General features: G+C 40.5%; 2 protein-coding genes across 7 annotated transcripts; one reads left to right on the forward strand and one right to left on the reverse strand.

Moving 5' to 3' along the window:
* Positions 1-943: 943 nt before the first annotated feature.
* On the reverse strand, positions 944-17,286 carry tasor2 (transcription activation suppressor family member 2). 4 transcript variants are annotated; one of them, XM_029152622.3, is made up of 23 exons: positions 17,148-17,286; positions 16,746-16,894; positions 16,454-16,549; positions 16,291-16,363; positions 15,182-15,273; positions 14,967-15,101; positions 14,589-14,761; positions 14,485-14,501; positions 14,242-14,344; positions 14,038-14,132; positions 13,841-13,947; positions 13,201-13,273; positions 13,027-13,098; positions 10,711-12,867; positions 9,883-9,896; positions 9,572-9,789; positions 8,946-9,420; positions 4,052-7,189; positions 3,714-3,833; positions 3,475-3,628; positions 3,269-3,374; positions 1,773-1,954; positions 944-1,678 (listed from the first exon to the last, which is right to left on the reverse strand). In XM_029152622.3, exons 1-23 carry the CDS (start codon positions 17,179-17,181, stop codon positions 1,581-1,583), a joined length of 7,881 nt encoding a protein of 2,626 aa, XP_029008455.1. In that variant the 5' UTR covers positions 17,182-17,286; the 3' UTR covers positions 944-1,580. The 4 variants fall into 4 exon arrangements, with proteins under 4 accessions (XP_029008455.1, XP_029008453.1, XP_029008454.1 ...); XM_029152620.3 differs by having other exon boundaries at positions 9,883-10,334; XM_029152621.3 differs by having other exon boundaries at positions 9,572-9,896.
* On the forward strand, positions 16,000-21,278 carry asb13b (ankyrin repeat and SOCS box containing 13b). Of its 3 annotated transcripts, none has more exons than XM_029152625.3 (7): positions 16,000-16,126; positions 19,067-19,137; positions 19,687-19,886; positions 19,974-20,124; positions 20,538-20,672; positions 20,788-20,979; positions 21,070-21,278. In XM_029152625.3, the coding sequence occupies exons 2-7, from the start codon at positions 19,095-19,097 to the stop codon at positions 21,216-21,218; spliced, it is 870 nt and encodes a 289-aa protein (XP_029008458.1). In that variant the 5' UTR covers positions 16,000-16,126; positions 19,067-19,094; the 3' UTR covers positions 21,219-21,278. The 3 variants fall into 3 exon arrangements, with proteins under 3 accessions (XP_029008458.1, XP_055365466.1, XP_029008457.1); XM_055509491.1 differs by lacking the exon at positions 16,000-16,126 and adding an exon at positions 17,591-17,732; XM_029152624.3 differs by lacking the exon at positions 16,000-16,126 and having other exon boundaries at positions 18,939-19,137; positions 19,626-19,886.
* Positions 21,279-22,466: the final 1,188 nt, after the last annotated feature.

Raw genomic sequence — 22,466 nt, forward strand, 5'->3', positions numbered from 1 at the left:
ACATCTTTGACTATTTTCCTCTATAACATTTAAGAAATCCTGCTATTGTGTACATGCTTTATTCCTTTTTTGTGCAATTACGGTATTCTACGGTATTATCCTCAAAAAATAAGGATAATGTAAGTATTTGTTTTACCAGTATAGGCCCGTAATAAAGAGCCTAATCTGTTTAAGGCTTTCATTTGATATTTTATCGTGGTGATTATTCTCCGTAATCAGTTTTGATTCCACAAACATCCTTTGTCATAAATTTAAATACTGGGTATGGTGATTCAGTACTCACACTAGATGGAGCTGGCTTCCAAAAAAACCCTGATACGTTTTACTGACAATACTGTATGTAATTACAAAACGTCACAAATCTCTGTCTCATTGATGTCTCTTTTAAAAGACATGCGCTTTAATTACAAAGGAAAATTGATGGGGGGGGGATAGAGTAACATGTAGGTTTCCCTTTTTTGTTCATATTATTATTCACTTCCCAAAAATAACATTTCCTTGTGAGAGATCACACATATGCCAGAATTGACCAATTTTGACTAAACTGGGCTATTAGTCAGTTTTATTGGATTCTAGCTTAATTAGTGCCCGAGTGTTATTATTTTTTACATCCACATATTTTAAGATTATGTCTTATATTGTAACTATTGAAAGCTATAAAAACAGCCCATGTATGTCTGTGCAAATTCAATATTGCAGTAGTGTTCTGCAGTTGAATATGTTTGATTATATTGACCTAGGGCTGCATTATTACCGTACTATTATACTGCATTGACTAAGTCATTCCTACATAACAGAAGTAAACTTAAGCAAAAGAAATCCTGCTATGCAGAGAAACCAAATATATTGAAGCACTGCATTCTGATAAAGTCTGGTTGAGTAAAGAAACCTATTTGGCAGAGTGTAAGAGGTCAGCTTTGAGTTATTTTATCCTGCATTCATGTCATTTTAGGCAAAACAATATTATGTTTATTCTCAGTCCTTTTATACACATAGTGAATGTTAATAGGTTAGCATTTGGTAATAAAATGAAACTCTCCAACAATTCAAGACGATATGAACAACACTGTCAGCAACTTAATAAACGGGTGTACGGCAGCACTCACTGCGTGTAGCAAACCACTTGAAAACAGGTACTGTACATTTAGCTTTGTTTTAAGACTTGAACAAAGTACTTCAGGAAAATTTATTTCAAACATTTTAAACACAAAAGCATATAAAGAAATAAACACTATTAATGTTTGTGCTACACCTGTACAAAGTCTGTATTATAAAGGTAGATAGTATACAGTGTAAAAAAATACTCCAGTTTATACATTAATATTACATAACAATAAAACAAGAAACAGTGTGCAAGAACACTTGTTGGAATATTGCCATTAACATCACACTATCCATTAACTGAATGATAAGTGACTTTACTAGTTAACATGACCAGAAAATGTCAAACCATGAAAACACAAAGCATTAAACTTTTACATTTACAGAAAATAAAAGCAGGTTGTTTGAAAAAACATTTAAGGTGTCTTTTAGAGGTTTGGTGAGGTTGTAGTTGAAATTATTCTTCAGACATTTTCAGTTCATTCTTTAAATATTTCTCCTGGAAAACCAGTCAAAAAAGACTTGACAGCCATTGTGAAAATTCCATTTCTGCCAAAGGCATCATCTGTGATTTTATCTGTAACAACAAAAAGAACTATGTTATTCCTTTTGTCCTGCAAGATAAAAGAGTTATAGGTTAACTCAAACTATTCAGTGAATTAGAATCTCACCAGTTATAAAAACAGGATAACGGGCCGAAATATTATGGACCTGCAAGTGGACCAAACATGCAAGATAGTCCGGCTGATCTTGTGACAGGAGATCACAGTCATGGTAGGGCAAGACCTCCAGAATCCCAGTGTCTTGGCACCAGTTTAGAAAATGTGTCTTCTGTTTAGCCTCAGCACTTAGTCTGCAAACGGTACAAGGGTAAAACAAAGAAAGGTTTTCTGAAAGTGTACAACAACAGACTTTCTCTGTATGAGACATACTTGGGTTCTTTTGTTAGAGGGTGATTTGCAAAGTGCAAAATTATACCGAAGTATTTACAAATAAATACATCAGTTACAACTTGGAAAACCAAATGTATTTATTTAGGGTGACAATGTTTTTAATGTTCTTAGTTTATTAACACTATTTATGTAGTATTTTATTTAAACGCTGTAATGGGAAAAATTTTTGCCTTGGTGCTTTTTTTTGTCCAACACAGTCATCATGTGCTGGTTAGGTTCAATACTGAACATTCTTACACAAACAACTAATCTCTTGTGCCCTGACATACATCAAGTTTAAACATCTGATGTTCCATTTGACTGACTAATAGTTTATGATATATGTTTGTCTTTTACACCCGGTCTCTGGCTCCATTCTATCTGACTCCCCACCAGGCCCAAGGCTGTTAAGGCGAATGCATCTTGTCTTCCATGCTTGGTGTTTCTTCCTTTCTAATAACAAGCCATGATGATGCAGAAGTGAGAATGTAAACATTCTTACTCACAGCGAGATAAGGTGGCACAAACAATTCTACTGGTGCAGAGAGACATTCCACCAGAACCAGAGAAAGGGGTTAAAAGGGAGAGAGACAACTTGAGGATCGGGGGCTCTTTGCACCACACCTTCGTGGTGTGTGCACTGATCTCCCCAGCTGGTTTTTGGTTTGTTGATGTGCAAGATCAACATCCGTGTTTTTATTTGCTTTACCCATTATTTTTATTTTCCTTTATTTTTATAATAAATCACACAAAAGACAACTATCTCATCTGCCTCTTTATGGGAAATTTCCACCACAATGCTTTCCACCCATTTTCTCTCAGTTTTTTTGGCAATATATGAAAAGAAGCATTCCATAGAATGCTTAGACAATGTATAAAATAGTTAATAGTTAATAGTTAAATACTTTGCCCAGGCATTCTATAGAATGACGAGTGCTATTTCAGGCAATGTGTGAAATGTCCAGATGGGAAATTTTCATAACGAAATGTCTACTGACAAAAGAAGAAATACAAAATAAACTACACGGGTGTCAGCATTTTATAATTATCCTAACTTCACACGGCGCAATATGGCCAGTTGACCCAGCGGGTAAACAAAGATGCTTTAGAATAGTGTAGAATAGGCTTATTCTACACACTGACAGTTTCCCTTTTAGGCATTGTACATGAACACCTGCTGCACCAGGAAGTGGGAAACAAGAGTTATTTCGGTAGTATTTAAAGCTGACCCCTACCTTGCATTTTCTTTCAGGCGACGGCTGTCTCTGTAGTGTAACATCCACTTCCACTTCCCTGTTTTGCTTAGCTCTTCCAAGATTTCTGAACATTTTCTTAAATGGCCTAAAATGTAATAGAGTGGAGGTCAAGATTCTTGTAACTGTTGTTACTGTACTAGAATGACAATATCTCAAATCAAAAAAGCTGTAAAAGGTGCACATACAAAGTTTTAAGGACTCCAACACTGCTCTGTTAAACATTATGAAACCACCACGTGTGAAGAGTTCCTGATGCGTTAGATTTACAACATCATCAGGTTCATCAACTCCAGCAAATTGTGCAATTGGTGACTTCTTGAGTTTAAGCAAATGAGGAACCTGAGACAGCAGAAAACAGTCATTAAAATGTCATTAATTATTACCAAAGTTCTGCTACTAACTTTCGTAACAGTTCATCTGTTACCTCACAAATGTGCTCGGCAATATCTTCATTCCTAACAATGATGAGCAGCGATGAACTGCCATCACCGAGAAAGAACTCAGATGGATCCATAATGGTATGGCCTTGTGCTTCCATCCTTGCCTGTAGAAAAATCCAGATATTATTTACATTTTGAAGAAATATTGCTTTAAAACAGTTTATTCGATTTGGCGGAGAACAGATATTTCCTTTAGCATCACATCAATCAAAAATATGTTTTAGTTCAAAGCATTTTGGACGACATTCCCATTTTATGAATTTAAGATTGAATAGCATAGTTGAATAAGAAATAAAGGTATCTGACCAGTAATAAAGCTTACCTTGGTCTCTTTAAAGAAGGAATCATCTGAAGTTGCTAGTATGAAGAATCTGTACTTTGTCTTACAGGACTTCTTCACAACTGAATTAAGATTACTATGAAAGCTCTCATCCATTTCTCTCTTCATTTGATCACAGAAATCAAAATTATTACGTGGTTCAGTCTGTTGGTGGAGATCATCCATTCCATAGAACTTCAATCTAGGTGGGACCTTTTTAACAGCACAGACACTATTCATCTTTGCCTCGTAAAGTCGAGCACATTCTTCAGTCAAATCACAAACTCCAGCATGCTCCATTTGTTTCCCCGTTTCTTGCCAATGTGATGCAGTTTTTCCCTCTCTGCCACCTGTGTGGTTAATTCTGTCAGACATGTCTACCATAATTTTTTGACCAGCAGGTAAGGGTTCATCCAAGTTATCTAGTGAATCATCCTCCTCCTCTAGCTTGGAGAATTGCACAATCAGATGATTTGAGCAACATGGCTTTGATTTGTCATGAGCGTCCTGGTCACAGACAGGTCTCCTTTTAGTCTTTTTAAAAAGTTGCTTCATTTGTTCAGAGAAGATAAGGTGTTCCTGTTCCATTGATGTCTGAGTGAGGTCATTTTGTAGGCACCTCATGGAGATCTCTTCCAGAAAAGAATAAGCCTTCTGCTGCCTGTTGTTGTAGACTGTACACATGATTGAAGATTCCGGTTCCAGTGTAGGGCTGTCATTTTTTAGGCAATCCAAAAGTGCTGTTGAAGTCGATATAGACTTAGACGCAGTAACACGTGGTGACCTCTTGGAAAAAACATAGCTAGAGTCATGAATATGATCATTTGGTTCTTCAGAATATTTCTTGACAGTTTCTGTCTTTTCCCTGGAAGTGTTTCTGTTATATGAGACTATGGGATTTTTGATTTGTTTACTTATTGGTGAGTTTTCCATTTGTCCATCTTCATAGGTCTGATCTCCTTCACTTTCATCGCTTTTTGATGGTTTTACAGCCATTATAGCATTTTCATTGTATGAACGCAGGTTCTTGTTAAAACTAGACTGCAATGTTTTTTGTTTATGTTTGTTGATATCAGGTTTAATGTCTTGCAAACACGCAGAAGAGGGGAATGCTTTAGAGGGAAAATAATCTTGTCCTACAGGCATTTGCTGTAATTTTTCTGTTCTTTCAAAATAATGTTGTGGAACTGAGGAGTTTGTTTTGTTTAGCTGGATGCTAACACCAAGTACTTCTCCTAATTTAGCTTTGAAAGGTGATAAAAGTTTGTGCTCTGATGAAGTTGTGAGCAATTCTTGGGAGATACATGTAAAGGATGACGCCATGTCTGACATTGTATTGCTTATTTGACTGCAGTCAGTTGAGATCTGGTTTAAAGAGAAGGTGGTGGGAATGTGCTTGCTGCTGGATTTGTGAATTTCTACAACATTGTGGTTGATACCAGCTGTTTGTAGCGAAGATTTCTCAGTGAGGTCAGATTTCAATAGCAGCATGTCTATACATTTGAGAACTCTTTGGGTTCTTGATTCAAGATCAGAATGAAGTCTGCAATCAGAGTTAGGACTGTTGTTTCCTGTAGACTTATGACAATCTTCTTGCTCCATATCGATCACATCATTTACCGGGTTCGAGGCTCTAATTTTTGGGTCAGAAATGTACTCATATGGTTTCTCATCCATTGTTGGGGTAGGACACCGGTCATCAGACTCATTTGCCAAGAAAAAGCTCTGGTGGGTTTTATCTAAATCAGAAAGTGGTATTTTGGCGCCAAACAATTCTGTCTTTTCACTGTGCATCTGAGATGTGGGTGAAGTAGTTTCACTGATAATTGGTATTTTAATTTGGTCTTGAACTTGTTGCTCTGCATTGCCTTGTGGGTGCGAGTCATGTGGCTGTACGATATTTACTCCAGTGGTGTTTATTCCAATGGAATGGAATGGAATAACAACCGTATCGCTTTTTCCACATTCCTCGCTTGTTTCGTCTATTTTAAAATCTGCTTCATCAGTTAATGTCTCTTTAAATTTTAGTTGAATTTTGGCATCATCCTTTCTTTCTTCGGTGGATTTGATTTCTTGATCACGACCCAAACCAAATCTGAGGTTAGTCACAGCAAAGCCATTATTTCCAGGTTCAGCATTGTCCTTTGTCTGTGGAAGAGAGTCCACAGTAATTCCTCCACAAGTTTCACCCAATGAACACATGTTCTCATCAGATGTGGGTAATGCTGAGTTCTGATAACCTGCTTTTTCCATCAAACAGATATATCTTTCTGAATTTTCTTCCCCCGCAACTTCAGAACAAACAGGCTCCATTGCTGGTAGAGTCTGAGGATTGGTACTTCCATTTTGCATCTGCAGATCATAGCAGGCATCTTCTTCCCAATCTCGTTGAGATGGCTGTGCATCAAACAGATCTTGGTGACTACAATCTGTGTGAAAGGCCTTCTTGATTAACTGTAAAGGCTCATCACTTAATCTAAATCCATCTCCCACAGATGAAATGCAACCATTTTGTTCATCAAGTCCACGTTTCCTAGAGTGATCTTCTTTGATTATTGTGTCTTCCTTTACTGTTGAACAATCAACACCTTCATCGATATTTTTCGTCTGATCTTGGGCAGATTCAGATTCCTCCCTTGATAACTGCTCTTCATTTTCTAAACAATCTTCGATGCAAGCAGAATTATGACCAAAATTAATCATCTTCGGAGGTTCTCTGTTATCGTCTGAGCTTGAGCTTTCCTTCATTGTCGAGTTTGTTTCATCTTTAGACTCAGTCGAGTGAACCGCAGTTTCCATTTCTTTGCTAAATTTTCTATCCTTTTCTGTTGCGGGTTTGGATTCTATTGAATGTTTTAGAACTAAACTAATCTCTGTGCTTGTTGAACTTTCGATTTTGTCTTTCCTATCTGTCTTCTCTTTGATGAGTCCATGTACTGTCTGAGGATTTTCTGGCCTAATGGACACACTTTCAATCACTTCTGGATGAGAAATTAATGATCCATGACCTTTAAAAGATGGTACATCCATGTTTTCCAAGATGTCAGCTCTTTGCAATGGAACAGTCTTATTTTCATTATTGTCCTTGGCATTGATCACCTCAGCAATGCTCTCCATGGACTGTGCCATCTCTTTGTAACACTGTAGAAAAGAATAAACATGGTAATGACAAGATTCAGTTTTCAGGTTGAACACAGGACATGATGACTAGATGCTGGATTCCATGTTATGGAACCATAAAAACCTCTACTACTAGAGTCGAGCATAGCCCATTCATGGGTGATCTATATGCAACACTTTAACATTGGGGCTATGTTAATTCATTTGCTCCAGCATAGAAGTTGGTCTCTTTTTAAGATTTGTAAAGTGTGTCAGATAAGAAACATCAGTTGTATGCCAACCGGATGTAGTTTAGTCAAACTGCATTCATGGAGATTACCCTTCTACTTCTGCCTCTTGTGTCATGTGTTTTCCCTCTGCTCCCACTCTACTTTGCTTGCAGTGTCCTTGTCCTGTCTCTTCTGTGCACCCTGATCTGCTATTCTGGAATAACTCTTTTTTTGAAAATGGAGCTAATCAAGTGGTCACTCAGCGCATTGGATATAGTCTTCTCACAAAGAAAAGAATCTACGGGAGAACCACTCTGCCCCTCTGGGACTTTTGGCTTTGGTTACGCGCAAGACGTGTGGGATTCCCGGTGCCCTGTGTGTCTGGAGCCACTGTCCATCGAGGATGCGGAGGATCTATTCATATTTTGGACTTTGATAACAGGGCTAATAATAATTTGGCTTGGTGGTGCCCTTTTTTATCGGAAGATTGGAAAATCTGCTGCAGGCTCATTGGCATATCCACCTGCCGTGGAGTTACAAACGCCCCTGGGGCCATGGTTACTCGGCTGATGGAATTACACCAGAGGACGGCCCGGATTGCAGGACTGACTAGTAAGATCTCAGCCCGTTCGGAGGAAGAAGAGACTGAGGTATAACATCTGCAGACAGACTTAACACTTGGTGAATATGGGTTGAGGAGACAGGCTTGAGGAGATGTCGCGGGTACCCCATGGTCCCACAAGAGGTGATGAAGCCCTGAGTTCTGACCGACTGGACTATTGATCCAGACAAATTAGTCATGGGTTGTTAAAATGTACTAGAATTGGCTGTGTATTATTCTGTCCCTTCTCCCTTTTCACCCTTCCTTCCCAGGTCCAATCTAACTCACTAGCTGTGCCTCTATCTTCTTTCCCTTATTGTGTCTCCCCCTTCAAGGACAACTGTTGGACTGGCTTGTAAACATCTTGGTACATCTATAAACAACACTTTACTATACTGATACAGATACACCCCCCTTACAGTCTCACCGTCTGCTCTGCGACCTTATCTATCTGTCCCGATGTATCCAACGAAAAATTCCAGCAAGGTTTTCACTTGTACTGTGTGCCACTGTGTGTGCATGTTTTCGTTTTTGTATTGTTTTGTACTGCAACTTGCTTCCACTGTCAGATTTGGCGGCGGTCAAGCTGGCTGCTGATGAAATTTCCCTGCTGTGGGACTAATAAAAGGCATTTTATTCTAGTCTATTCTTCCATGCCGTTTTGTTAAAATCTAAACAAATGTAGTAGTAATGTTAATTCAAACAAGCAGTCCAAGTCATTCAGGTTTCATGCTGAGTAACTCTGACAGATTAGCATTTTGCTTGAAAAAGAACTTCTTGTTCTTTCCAAGTTTTCTAATTAGTCCTACTTCCCACAAGAGTTAAAATATTATTTTAATTTAGTTTTAATTATTATATTTTCATGACTACAACACAAATTTACTTGTGAATTTATTCATTAATCAGTTCATCACAACTATATGCATAATAGCCTGTCTTCAATCCAACAATAACATTATAAACAAACCTGAAATGTGCTGGCCTCCTGAATGACTCCCGTGAATGACTCAAGTACGCTCAATGTTTCAGTCGCGTCTTGCTTTTCACTGGACACACAGGTATTTTTTCTGTTGACTTGTAAAGCTGAAGAGGCAGCCTCTGCATTGGGGTTTCTCAGCGATAGATCTAAAATCACAGCTCCTCGATCAAAAACAGTTGTATCCTTTTTGCTGAGATCCAGAGCTTTTGACACCGCAGAGTCTGAAATATCCGATATATTCGGGGATTGATCAAGAGAACTTTCCTTAAACTCCAACTGAGCTGGGGCTGATGTCACCCCAGTTAACGTTTCCAAAAGTTCATTCTTCTCTGAACATGGATGTGTAAACTTTGAGTCAATATGAAAGAACCTCGCAGTTGAACGACTGTAAAACAGACCGATCCACATGTGGACAAGGAGCCGAACTTCATCCGTCTTGTCTTGAATGGACACATCCCATGGGCTATTAAAAATGCGAAATTTATAAATATTAACACTTTTGGTTCATGTCACTCAAACTGAAAGTCAGCTTTAGTACAAAATGCTAACATTTGTCAACAAGGTATAGCATTAAAAAAAATAATAAAATAAATAAAATAACACCATGTACATACCCATGTAAGGCTCGAATGATAGTCTTTTCCTTTAAGCCACTTGTAAACCTGCTGTCTAGGCTAAAGTCATAGTTTTCCTTCCATTGTCTCGTGACTTGAACAGAGCCATCCTTATTGAAAGAAGCGCAGGAGTGTTTGAACTTGTGCCTGTGCACATGTTTTTTTGTGTTCATCAAGTTTTGCGGAGTCCCGTGGTTGTGTTCATCTCTGTCTTCTTCCTTATAGAGACAGGGGTGTAGTGTTTGAATTCCATTGCCATAAAATTGTTGATGACGATGTAGAAGTCTGGTAGAACCACATAAAGGGGATACCTGGAATTGTGTACCTAGCAAACCCAACAGCAGAGGGGAAGATTGGGGCAATGAGTAAGCATGTTCTTCAGATATCAAATCAAGCAATTCATGGCCTGCAACACGACGGCTTGGTGAAGGAGACTCAAGAGGCTGAAGGGTTCTAGAAGCAGGCTGCCTAAGCAGAGAATGAAGAACTGATTCTTGCTCAGCACTGGTAACATCTTTTGCAACGTCACAGTTCTTGGAACTTGTCTCACGTTCTTTCTCAAGTGTTGGTTCTGGTTGTTGTGGAACCTGGCCATTAGTGGCACTGAGTGCCAAGTCAGCAAGTAAGTTCAAAGCATCTGTAGATGTGCATGAACTGTTCATTTTTTCCTTAACAGTCTTCCTGACAGAATTATCTCTAGTACAGTCTTTGCTTTTGAGTTTTTCACTGGCAAAAGAAGCTGGGGTTTGAAAATGCAACCACCCTGTGAAGACAAAACAGAGGAGAGAAAAGAGAAACTGCATAAAATAAAGAAGTAGCACATTGAAAGCATTTGAAATGTACCATATATTATTGACATGTTACTAGGGTGTAACCCATGTCTTAAAAATAGTGGGTCTAGTTTACTAAGCCATGTGTGCATCGCGATTTATAGGACTGGGAGGCAGCAGAAGCCAGAGTTCAGCATAAGTTAGAAAAGAACTGGCAGATAAATAGTTATGAATAGTTCAGCTGAAGACAGAGGCAGGTGTGACAGAGCTAAGAAAAGGGTAGATAGGGCACAAGAGTTAAGGGATCTCACAGATCACAGCCAACATAAACATCAATGATAAATGTAGGACTGTTTAAACATCGCTTACATTTCTGTTTAATATATTCTGCAGGAATTCCTTGGTGTCTTCTCAGTGTTTTAATCCTACCCCTTTTTTGAAAGATCGGTGGAGGCTTTTGAATGATCTGAGGTTGCTTGTCTGAAACCAGTTGTTCCCGTTTTTCAAGCAAGTCTTTTCCTAGTTGATTATTATGACTCACAGTGTTCTGTACTTCATGTGTTCTTTCTTTAGGGGTGAGGCCTAGGGCATATGCAAAAAGTGGATCAAGTGACCGCATCTCTGAAGGTTCCTTGTCACTGTCCCGGACGCTTGCAACTGAATTATTGCTCTTCATGGCGTTAGTGTCAGAGTCAAATTTGCCCATCTTGATAGAAAGGTCTGTGTCTTGGGCAGTATCTCTGGTCATTCCCTCTGAAACAAGGGCATCACTTTTCCTCTTTCCTCTTAAAAGAACAGATTTCAGCTTATGCAACAGAAATTTACTCTTCGTTCCACAGTTACCTAGGAAGAGCCTATCAACATGGGTTTCATTAACAGCCTCTGAGGAGGAAGTCTCATTGCCATTGTTTTGTGAAGAATGTTCATCACCTTCTGGATTTAAATGCAGTGAACCATTGCCGCCTTCCAACTGTTCTGCAACGACATGTTCAGGATTATCATCACTGACCACACTGTTCTGTAAACAGTCTACTCTTTCATTGGACACTGTGTAATCTGTTTGGTTCTCCACCGTCTGAGGGGCAGTGCTAGAGTATTGCTCCATTTCATCAATGTCATGCACACTGGTGTCAGATAAGTTCATACAGGTGCTGGTAGCATTTGAAACCAACATGCTTTCAGCATCCTGTTTATTACTTCTTGTTTGCTCATTTAAATATCTAATCTGATTAGCAAAATCCACAGAGCCATGAGGAACCAAGATTCTTCCACATTCACTGACAACTGGCTTTAAAACCCAGCGTTCAGTTTTCTTTCTCATGGTACACGCTTCAATTTCCTTTGTAACAGTGGTCGGATATGTGATGTCTGACACCACATTAACAGTAGAAGATCTTAGTTTTTTATTTTTTACTAATACTTTTCCATATTTGCGTCTTCGCCTTGGTAATTTCCTCCAATCCACTCCTGAAGGATTGCTCAACTGTGAGTGTCCTGATGACTCCTTGGCCAAGTCATCCTTCTGGCTCTGGGAAAGGTTATGTGGAGCATCCACGTGTGTCTGTACACTGGGTCCTTCAACAATTTTTGGTGCCGTTTTGTAACACCTTTTACGTCTCCTACATACCTTTCCCCGTCGTGTTTTTCTGAGATTAGAGCAATCTCCATTTACCATTTCAACAGTCTCATCTATGAGAGATTTAACTCCTTCCGTCTTTAAGTTGGCAGGTGAAAAACCAGAAAGCTCAAAGTCATTATGCTTTGCTCCTGAGACAGTACTGATCGTCGATCCTAAACTCTGTTCGGTAGCAGTTCGCTTTGCTGAAGTTATACTGACAATCAGCTCTGCTGGAAGGTCATCTGATGTGGGAAGATTCAGCAGATTTTCTTTCAACGCATCTTTTTTGATCAGTACCGTGAGGTCAGATCTTAGATAGTCTTTGGTATCCTGTGCAGCTTCATCCTTTTGAGGCATAGCAGTTAAACCAATGTGTGCTTCAGAATTTGGTAGGGAACAGTCCACACATGACCTAGTATTTACAGGAGATTCCAAGAAGGTAGAATGGTCATCTGATTCCATGTTCACAGAACTGGCTTGTACTTCCTCGGGAGATGACAGACAGATATACACGTCATCATCCATTTCTTCGCCTTGCTCTCCATGTCCAGCTGCAAGGAGTTCTGAAGCTTTGGCCACTGGGAGCTGAAAGGACAGTGGTTTGCTCAGGTATGACCTGACATTTTGCCATGCACTGCTGGTCCACTCAGTGGTTGAGTACAGGTGTCTGTGAGCGTTTGCCACATCATACTGATCTGGGAAAACGCTAACATCCCTTGAGGGACTCAATGCTAACCCAGGATTGATCAGTGCTGCATAATTTTGCATGTGCCGTGCTAAAACTTCACAGAGTTCTTCACTTGGATCGTTGGTTGTTTTCTCAGCTTCACCCTCTGCATAATGTAGGGCTGGTAGAATCCGATGGATCTCCGATGGAATGGCAACCTTTTGGTCTCCAAATTTTGTGTCTGTGAAAGATCAAGAGAGCTTACTTGCTTAATCTGGGCTTTTTTGGAATGAAGACAAATCCAGCACAGGCAGTACAACTAACGAGTATAATGCAGAATAGATGAATTCAGCTTTTCACTTTTAATGTAATGATACTGTAACGATAATGTAATAATCACCTCGATGTATTAGTCGTGACTCTGGAAACACAAACAAGCCTTGAAGGACCTTGGTTGCATTTGACCCAATATCTGGCAACAAAAAACAAAAAGCTGTAACTACTTGGTTGACATGTAGAAATTCTGCAAGTATGTCACAAAATAGCATGATATATAATTGGTTTTATTTCTTACTCTCATATGTGAGGAAATGAGAAGAGTGTAACAGGATAAGAAAACCGCCATCACTTAGTGAAATGAGAAGAGCCTGTGCAAAAAATAGTCAGGTTAAATGTCAAATTACTAAAATATAATTGTGAAAGAGAGGAAACTAAAATGCACAGGAGATCAAATGCAGTAATAAATAGGAAGGTTCTACTGCGGTGTTTGATACTAAATTACCAATGTACTGGCAAGACATACAATTATAGACTGATGGAATATTAAATGACATGTATCTGGAAATTTAGTCATAGCATTTGGTTCATCTTTTTAGTCAGGTCAAACCTTTTGACTTCTAATTCAATTAGGTCTATCAGTCTGATGAATGTTTTGGTGCCAAAGTTTAAACAGACTGAAGAAGTTCAAGAACTTTAAGATGATGAGATTGAGCATGTTGACAAATATAAATGGCACTTTTATGATGCTTGGGGACAAACTTCCATCTGACCTCCACTACAAACACTGCAACTGTGACTGATCTACTCTCTAAAATACAATGGTTTGCTTTTTTTAACATTATACTGATAAATCATGACATGCATTTTTCATTTTATTTTGCACTTAATGCAAGGAATAATTCATCACTAAAAGCGTTCTTAAAAACAAAGCTTACAAGTTCTTTCTCCTTGACCTCTTGCACGAGCAAAGTGAGCGAGTTGGTTTCCTCCATGTTAGAAGGAACCAGTTCACAGAGACTGCAGTATAAGCCATCCAGAAAGACTAAAAGACAGTAAAAGAAAAAGAATAAATCCAGCATTTGTGTTGACAGTCCAATTTTTTTCGTATTTAAAATGTTTTGACTGGTCACACCTTCACCAGAAAAGTACGTTTCAAAGACAGTCCTTGGCAACAATTGTCGCAGACCCAACATAGTAACAGCTCTGTCAACTTTCAACAATGGTGGCCTTGAACGAGAAAGGCACAAGACAAACCATGGATTATACTAAACTATATAAATGAACAAATACACTACATTCCCAAATTCAAAAAGACATTTTTGTGTGTTTAACTTACAGTTTTCCAGGCAGAAACAAAGCCTTTGTTGTAGATTTGAGCCCAACATTGTAGAACTGTGTGTCAATTTGGAGCTGACCTCTCCAGGGCACGTAATGACAAACTGAAACAAGATGATTTAATATTACAACAGTTTGTGGTGGTGGTGTTTTTGTTGAGCTCTTGTACTGCGCTGACAAGGACTGTACATTTATACACTGAGGGATAAATCACTGCAGCTGAAACGTACTGGATGCCACTGACCTGTTTTTATCTCTTCACTGCAATAAAAAAATGGAAAACCATGAATAAGTATGACTTCAACATTCTCAAACTGTGGAAAAAATTACTATTAACTTTGAGCGTACCAACATTCGAAGGAGAACAGTGTGCGCTGCATAAAGTATCTTTTCTCCTGTGGTTCCGCAACAGTCACTTTGGTGTCCATATATGAAAATAACGCAATAGCAAAGGGACAGGCAGCACTGGGAGCGGGAGCCGTTTCATTGCTTCCATCATCTAGCAGCTCATACATGTAGTACTGCAAGGTCAAAACAACACATATTTGACCCGTCAGTGTCTTTATTTCTCCATCTGCATGCAGTTGTACATTAAGCTGTTCAAAATATTTGATAACATAATGTGACAGCATCATTTGCATGTTTGTAGATTTCTAAATATAAATTATATATAAATATAAATTGAGGATAGTATAAATTAAGATTAAGTCAAGACACTTTTCTCACCTGTGTTCGCTCAAAGGCAAGAAAGGAGCTGGTGTTGGCAGACACAGGCAAGTGTTCTGACACATGGCAGTCAAACCCAACAGAAGGAGCTGTGAAGTTCTGAGTGTAGTTCTCAAAAACCCTTTTAACTCTCCCCTATTAGAAACAACAGAAGGCAATGACGTATCTGAAGGAAAACACAGTGCCAACTATTCACAATGCCCACAGTTTAGTACCTTTGTCAATCTAATGATGGCGATGCAGCCGGATTTCCCATGATACCAGCGATTTGGGTCCAAACAGTCAGAATACATTGATATGTAAACACCTGAGAAAACACAAAGCACATATGATGTGTATTATCAGTGAATTGTCCTACAGAGTCACACGTTGTACGATAAAATGTGTTGCAACGGTTAAGGTCATCCTGCCTAACCGCACCCTTAATGTGAACCAAACCAACATTACACTGTGTTCTTCACACTGTGTCATGACATGTCATGTATGATGCAATTCCACACTGGTTTGGCCAGTTGGTGCGTCTTACGCTCCCAGAGACACACAGAAGTGTTTTCAATACAAAGGAAGTTACACATTAACATATTTTGAGTCTTGAGTTTTGTTCGAAACAAAATAATAATAACAATAATTTTTGAGTTTGTCACGGCCATGCGGCACAATCAGCACAGGAGCTATAACCGACTAGGAAGGGTGTCATGGCCCTCCCTTTGACATGTGACACAGTGGAGTTCTCTCTACATGAGCCAACTCAGCATAATTATAAACCACACACACACAGGCAACAGGCACATAAAAAGACTTGAACCAGGTGTATATCGATGAACTGCCGCAGTTGTCAGAGCCTGGGTCTTGCATAGAAAATCCCAGTGACACTTCAAAGCTTAGCTTCATAAAACTGTACATTTTATGACTAGCTGGGATCCGAGATTCACTGTACAATGAAACTGAAAATACATACACTCTAACTTATGGTTTTCGTTTCACAAGAAGATCCTTCCACTTTCACTTCTATACATTCATAAAAGCTGCAAACTTGCTTTCACTTTCAAAGGAGGGAGACCACTGAACAGTCAACATGGGTAATACTCTTGTTTGATTCCCATTACAGATATTCTGGATGGACAACATGCATCATAAACATCCTGGATATGGCTATTAAGGTAAAACCTTAATGTAATTAATGAAATGAATTTAACCTCAATGACTTAATGTTACAGCATTTATTGGGCGATGGCTTCCTAATGGTGGACAACTCAGCCACATGACTGCTGAGTTCATTGTTGACATGGTAGCAGTTGAAAGTTGAGGAACAAACACCATTTACCCTTCGCAGGATCTCCCAGCGTTGTGCATGTGCTATTTCCAGTGAGCACGCCAGTTTCTCCAAGTGTCTGAGCCTTTAAATACATAATATTATTGGTATTAATAAAATCTACAGGTTTTAAAGACGTGTTTTTTTTAGGTGCGGCATTGGATAAAGTCTGTACCTTACTGACATCATCAAAGAGCAAAAACCCATAGGTTTCCTTCAGGTCTTCGTCTGAATAGCCTATTTCTCTTCTCTTTGCCCGGAATGTATTATACTGACAAATAAACGGAAAAAACAATCAGTGCAGTTAGAAAAACATCATTACTTCTGGCTCATCTCAAAACTTTATTATTACCGCTTTCTTATTCAAATGGAAAACTGTAATCTACTGCAAGATAGTATTTATTTCTGACATTAAATAGAGTAAAGTCGATCATTTAACGTTCAAAGAGTGGAATAAAACTCCATACCTTTTCTTCAAGTGCGGGATTCTTGATCAAAACTGCGGACTCGTATCTGAAAGACTGCTTTGACTCGTCATACAAGTACGCACTTTCTAGTGGAGTGAGAATACAGTCTTTAAAGACGTCAGACCTGTCGGACACAGGCATTGAAACACCTAAACGTGGACAGAAACACAGACGCTTAACGGGATGGCGAAATTAAACAAAACGGCGTTTCCACGTCATCCGGGAAAAGTTTCACAAGCTTGGGACAATTTGTCCTTGGAAAGACGACACCAAAACTGCGCATAATAAATCCCGTCCATTCATCTCGCAGCAGTCGGTCTGTATTTAAAGTGTTCTGGCGCAAAACACGCGAATAATGCTCCCATTTAAATCCTAAGGTTACACGAGGAAAAAGCTCGTCACCTTTACTCGAGGCACCACCATTTCCACTTTCCATTGCTCAACTCCTATGATATCGGTCCCTCTCTCGCTGTCGGTCGCTGGAAACGGCTGCCTCTGGTTTTAAACATCACAACACAATAATTAGGTCCCATGAATGCCGTGTTGAACAGATCTGCGAGAGTCACTTGAGCTTTCCCCGCAGTTTCGACAGACATATTACTGCGACAACCAGGAAGTTACAAAACCGCCGACAGCCCGAACACGTAGTACCAGATATTTCCCACTAAACACACTTTTAACCTCTCACGGCCTGAACGTCAGTCTAAATGCGACGGCGAGTGTGGTCCCCGGCGCGTTTCCACGCACGGCGGAGCCGCGCGTGTCTGGTCCGCATAGAAATAGAAACAGAAACCTATCGAGGCAGAGCATCCATCTTGAAAGTCTCCACTCAAATGCGGCGGCGGCGGCGGTGGTGGTGAGGCCGGACGCAGCCGGGCGGACGCCTCGCCACGACGGCGGTTCACTGGTTCTGCTCGTCGATTTTCCGCTGGATTCGCGATAAATGAATAGCGTGAAATGGGGGTCCTTCCGCCGTCGCCTGACGCGGTGCGTTGGGCTGTGGACGCGGGATTACTACTTTGTGCTACTTTGGTGTAGTTACGTTACAGGGGGAAGGTGGTCATCGCGGTTACACGCAGAATAATAGAAGCTCAGCGGGAAGTACTGCACAAACTGCTACACATATGCTGGTTGATGTATTATTTTCACTGGCTTTGTTAATCGTCCACTTTTTACCTGCCAAAAAAACATGTAAATAACTGGGATGCTTCGTTATAATGACTGGCCCCCAATAAGGTGCCCACAGTCAGTGGGTTGTGGTGAAGCTGAAGCTGTTCTTGGGGCGTTGGGCATCTGGATGGAGGCTGTGTTGAGTTATGGATGGTACTGGGAGGCACCACTCATGGAGCGCGATGGTTCCGCTCAAACGCCCCAGAGGCGCGTCTCTTGTGTGGCCAAGCAGAGCTGCATATTCCTGCCAGGGCGTTTGGCCTTTCCAGGGGGAACTCCACGGCTGAGCCACTGAGGGTCCAATGACATGGAAATCCTCTGCGTTTGCATGAAACTGAAGTCTAACCGGCGCAGCTCAACTGAAACACAACGTACAAAAACCCACCCATTGGGCGAGTGGATCGGCCACCTATATGAAAACAAAGCTGAATAAATCATAATCATATGCGGGTGGTGACGAGCCACTAGCGTAGCGACTGATTTTAATGACTACATTCACTGTAGAGGTCATTAAAACTGTGGCTGCTCTACTTGTATTAACAGCACTACACAGCTTAAATTCCTCATGCTACTGTTTGACAAATGTAGGTCCTTCATCAAATGTCATCACTAAAATGAATGTAACAGTAAACTAGCATTGGTGCTATGAACAAGCTAGTATCTTACATTTAAATTACTTTAATGTTTTTCATTGAAAAAAGAACACAATCTCAATACAGTAACTTTCACAATCACATTTTGCCACCACAGAAAATGTTGTAAATTAGTATGTGTTACACTAGCTAAAGTTCACCATCTTAACTCAAAAGACCCCAAATCAACAAATGAACTAACTTACTAAAAAAATATTCCTACCTGTGCACTCAGAGACACCCACGTGCACACATTCATCCCTACGTCCTGCTCTTTCCCGAGAAACAAGATTTGTCCAGCTAAATAAATAAAAAAAGAAATAGCTAGCTTGACCTATTAACGGTAGGGCCTCATGTCTGTGGGTCACTCCTACAAATCCCAGAATTCCACATCTTCCCTGACTGAGCGGTTGATACCAGACTGGCCAACGTATTTTACGGCGATGGCGTCGGCTCACTCTTTTATTATTTTATTCAGAGTAAATGTAGTAAATGGCATTTTTGTCTGAATCTGCGCAGTTCGCCAGGAGGAAATCGGTAAAATGAAATGGAGGTCACTCGGACCAGACCGTCCTTGTATGGTGAGATCGGTAAGTAGCTTACCTATGGTCGGTGACCAACGACGACCACATAACAACCCTTCAAAACGTGTAAACGTGTGCTTCGTTGAGACAACGATTTGGAGAGCGCTGAAGTGGACTCTAGATTTTATAAGGACAAGATCTCGCTATCGATGGGACTAAGCTAGGTCTGTGTTAGCCACCTGTCATCCATCAGCGTTAGCTTGCGCTCCGTCTGCAGGTGGTGGATGATGGTTTGATAGTCTGTCATCGAAACTAGCAAAAGGACACCTGCAACTTCGAAATGGCTAAAGTATATTTTAATACAATAAGACAGATTGTATAAAAGTGCATGTCAAGTCCTTAATAGGATAGGTAGTAATAGTAGTAAGGCTGGTAATACAGCCCCTGTTTATGTACCACATAAGATGCTTTCAAGACACGTGAAGCTTCCTCACGTGCTTTAACAGTGCCTGCTTCACACGTTCTATGTCTGTTATTCTTCCGTAATAACACAGACCCAGAGAGCAGCTGCGAGGAACGCAGAGACAGACTCAGTCTTTGTTTGTGCCTCTGCAGCTCATGGCCTTGGATTCTGGACGGACCGGTCAGCGGTGCACGAGGCCGCGGCCCAAGGCAGAGCTCTCCAGCTGCAGCAGCTGATCGAGGGCGGCGCGGCGGTCAACACGGTGGCTGTGGACTCCATCACCCCGCTGCACGAGGCGTGCATACAGGGACAGAGCCTCTGTGTCCGGTTGCTGCTGGACGCCGGTGCACAGGTGAGATGCTGTTCCGGGTGCATCAACCACAGCAACAGACAAGCCCAAAAAGGTGCGTGTGTGACCTTGTGTGTGTGTGTCCAACAGGTGGACGCTCGTAACATTGATGGAAGCACTCCGCTGTGTGACGCCTGTGCAGCCGGGAGCCTAGAATGTGTCAAGCTGTTGTTGGAGTATGGAGCAACGGTTAATCCTCCTCTGTTCACCTTCTCACCTCTGCATGAGGCGTGCATGGGAGGTGAGAGATGTCAGTGGCTTGTTGCACACACCAGTGTACGCGAATAGTCCGTACTCTGAGCCGTCATGTATCTGCTCATCTTGAGAAATTAGAGTTTTACACGCGTTTCTAAAACATTTGTAATCATAGCCAAGAAAAATACACAAATACCAGTAGGACTCTGGGTCAAAAGTTGAGCGACTACTACTGAGCCAAAGCAGCGGAACGGGAACGCTTGGATGACTACAGTGTTAATCTGAGACCTCTAAAGACCAGTGAGGAGAACGTTTTAAGGTGGAACCTGAGCCCAAGCCATTTAAACTGAAACTAAGCCTCACTGCTCTGTGAATCACACATTCACACACTTACACATTCAATATGTTACATTTCGTCTCGTCCTAAACGAGTCTGAACTTTCACTTGTTTCACAATAGGAAATTCAAAGTGTGTTCAGCTCATGATTGATCAAGGGGCTTTGATGGAGGCCCACGACTGCCACTACGGGACACCGCTTCATGTTGCCTGTGCCAGGCAACACTATGACTGTGCTAAGGTTCTCCTCAAAGCCGGTGGGGTTATATTTATCTTCTGCTTGACGTTCTCACAGTTGAATGAGGAAGTTGTGCCGGTGCTTACAGTTTACCCGCAGCTAAAACTTCTGCTGCTTTGTCTTTTCACCCAAAGGAGCCAACGTGAATGCTGCCAAGCTACACGAGACTGCTCTTCATCACGCAGCCAAAACAAAGAACGTTGACTTGATTGAGCTACTTGTGGAGTTTGGGGGAAATGTGTACGCCAGGGATAACCTGCACAAAAAGCCCATCCACTACACCAGCCACGGATCTCCCTCTTATCTCTGCCTTGAATTCTATGAAAGTAAGTTTTTATACAGAAACTGCATTTCCTCATATACAGTAGATTGTGTAAGAGCATTTCAAGGTAAAGATATCTGTCCTTCTCTTCCAGAAACTCCCCTCAGTCTGCAGCAGATCAGCAGATTGGCCGTGAGAGGGGCTCTTGGCAAAGGCGCGTGCAAAGTTGTTTCCAAGCTGGGTTTGCCCAATCGTATTATAGGTTTTCTTTCTTACACGCCACCTCCAGTGTTTGAAATTTAGTCATGTAAGGGGATCTAAGCATCTCGGACCTAAACAGTTAAATCTACAGTATATCTGGTATGTCTGTTCTGTTCTGGCTCTGATCATTTTCCAGAAAATGACATGACAGGATGCTGACATACAATACAACACAGATATTTCGCTGATTGTTGCCGGACTAGTAGATAGTGAGAGACATGTTTTAACTTAAAGTACCATATTTGTGTATATGTGTATCATGTATATTACATGACATTTAAAGCTCAGGTTTTTGTAATTAATATACAGTGGCCCTATGTCAGAAAATCAACAATGCTATCCAACAAAACAGGTAAAAGGTATAATCAAGAACTAAACTGAAATCCATTCTAAGTTACCTTCTATGAGCCCTGATCCAAATTCCAGTCTGGGGAAGGTCGACTGGAGCAGTTTGCTCAAAGTCGATGGATCAAACTCTTTGTTAGTGTCACTCTGAGCAACACAAGTCACCTGCAGCTAAAGGTTGTACAAAGTAATATTAGTTTAAAGGGGCCGTCAATTTACAATTGTTGTGTCATTAAGAAAAAATGTTCCTTTTTAAAAACACTTCCACTTTGTTGAGGGCACTAAGTACTTGTGTACCATGTCTGGATACATTCCATCTAAAATGTGTCATCCTGTTAGTAAAGGCCTCCAGGAGACATGAAGCCGCATCGACTGAATGTTAAGTTCAGCGTCTGGTGGCGTTTTAGAGAGGTGAGGCTCAAATAGCAAGTCGACTTGTTGGTAAAAGCCATGTGGACCGAACCCACTCAGGGCTGTGGGCATGTGCAGACGACGTTAAGACATGTTACGCCCTCGTCTGTAATGTAACTCGCAGCATTGCCCAGCCCACCTGCAGCCAGGATAATCACACAATAATCCTCACACAATGAAGTCTAGTGTTGATATTTATTCAGTTTGAAATATGGACTTGCTCAGAATTCATTAATCATGACATATACCATAATACTTGCACTGTGAACATTAGGTCTTTGAAATAGGATACTATTGTGTCTATTTGTTTATATTCATTATTTACTTCTAATTTAAAATTGTAAATAATACAGATAGTTTTACGTTTAATAAATTTGTGCAAATAAAAGGACCAAATTCAGACACAATGTCTTTTCATGCAATTTAACCCAAGACTGAACAATGCAAACATACATTGAAACCCCACAAAACATGAGTCTCGGTCTAAATTACTAACAAGTAACGTCCTTTATGTATTTAAATCTAGGTCACACT

The sequence above is a fragment of the Betta splendens genome, chromosome 6 (genome assembly GCF_900634795.4).
Source record: "Betta splendens chromosome 6, fBetSpl5.4, whole genome shotgun sequence".
Lineage (NCBI taxonomy): Eukaryota > Metazoa > Chordata > Actinopteri > Anabantiformes > Osphronemidae > Betta > Betta splendens.

Excerpts from the sequence above, each read along its gene's own strand:
- tasor2 (XM_029152615.3), bottom strand. The coding sequence starts at position 17,181 with ATGGAAAGTGGAAATGGTGGTGCCTCGAGTAAAG. Across the intron at positions 16,364-16,453 it reads TCTTTGATGATGTCAGTAAG|GCTCAGACACTTGGAGAAAC; the intron begins GTACAGACTTTA and ends ATGTATTTAAAG. Across the intron at positions 3,629-3,713 it reads TTGCCGAGCACATTTGTGAG|GTTCCTCATTTGCTTAAACT; the intron begins GTAACAGATGAA and ends CTGCTGTCTCAG.
- asb13b (XM_029152624.3), top strand. The coding sequence starts at position 19,090 with ATGAAATGGAGGTCACTCGGACCAGACCGTCCTTGTATGGTGAGATCG. Across the intron at positions 19,887-19,973 it reads TGCTGGACGCCGGTGCACAG|GTGGACGCTCGTAACATTGA; the intron begins GTGAGATGCTGT and ends TGTGTCCAACAG. Across the intron at positions 20,125-20,537 it reads GCATGAGGCGTGCATGGGAG|GAAATTCAAAGTGTGTTCAG; the intron begins GTGAGAGATGTC and ends GTTTCACAATAG.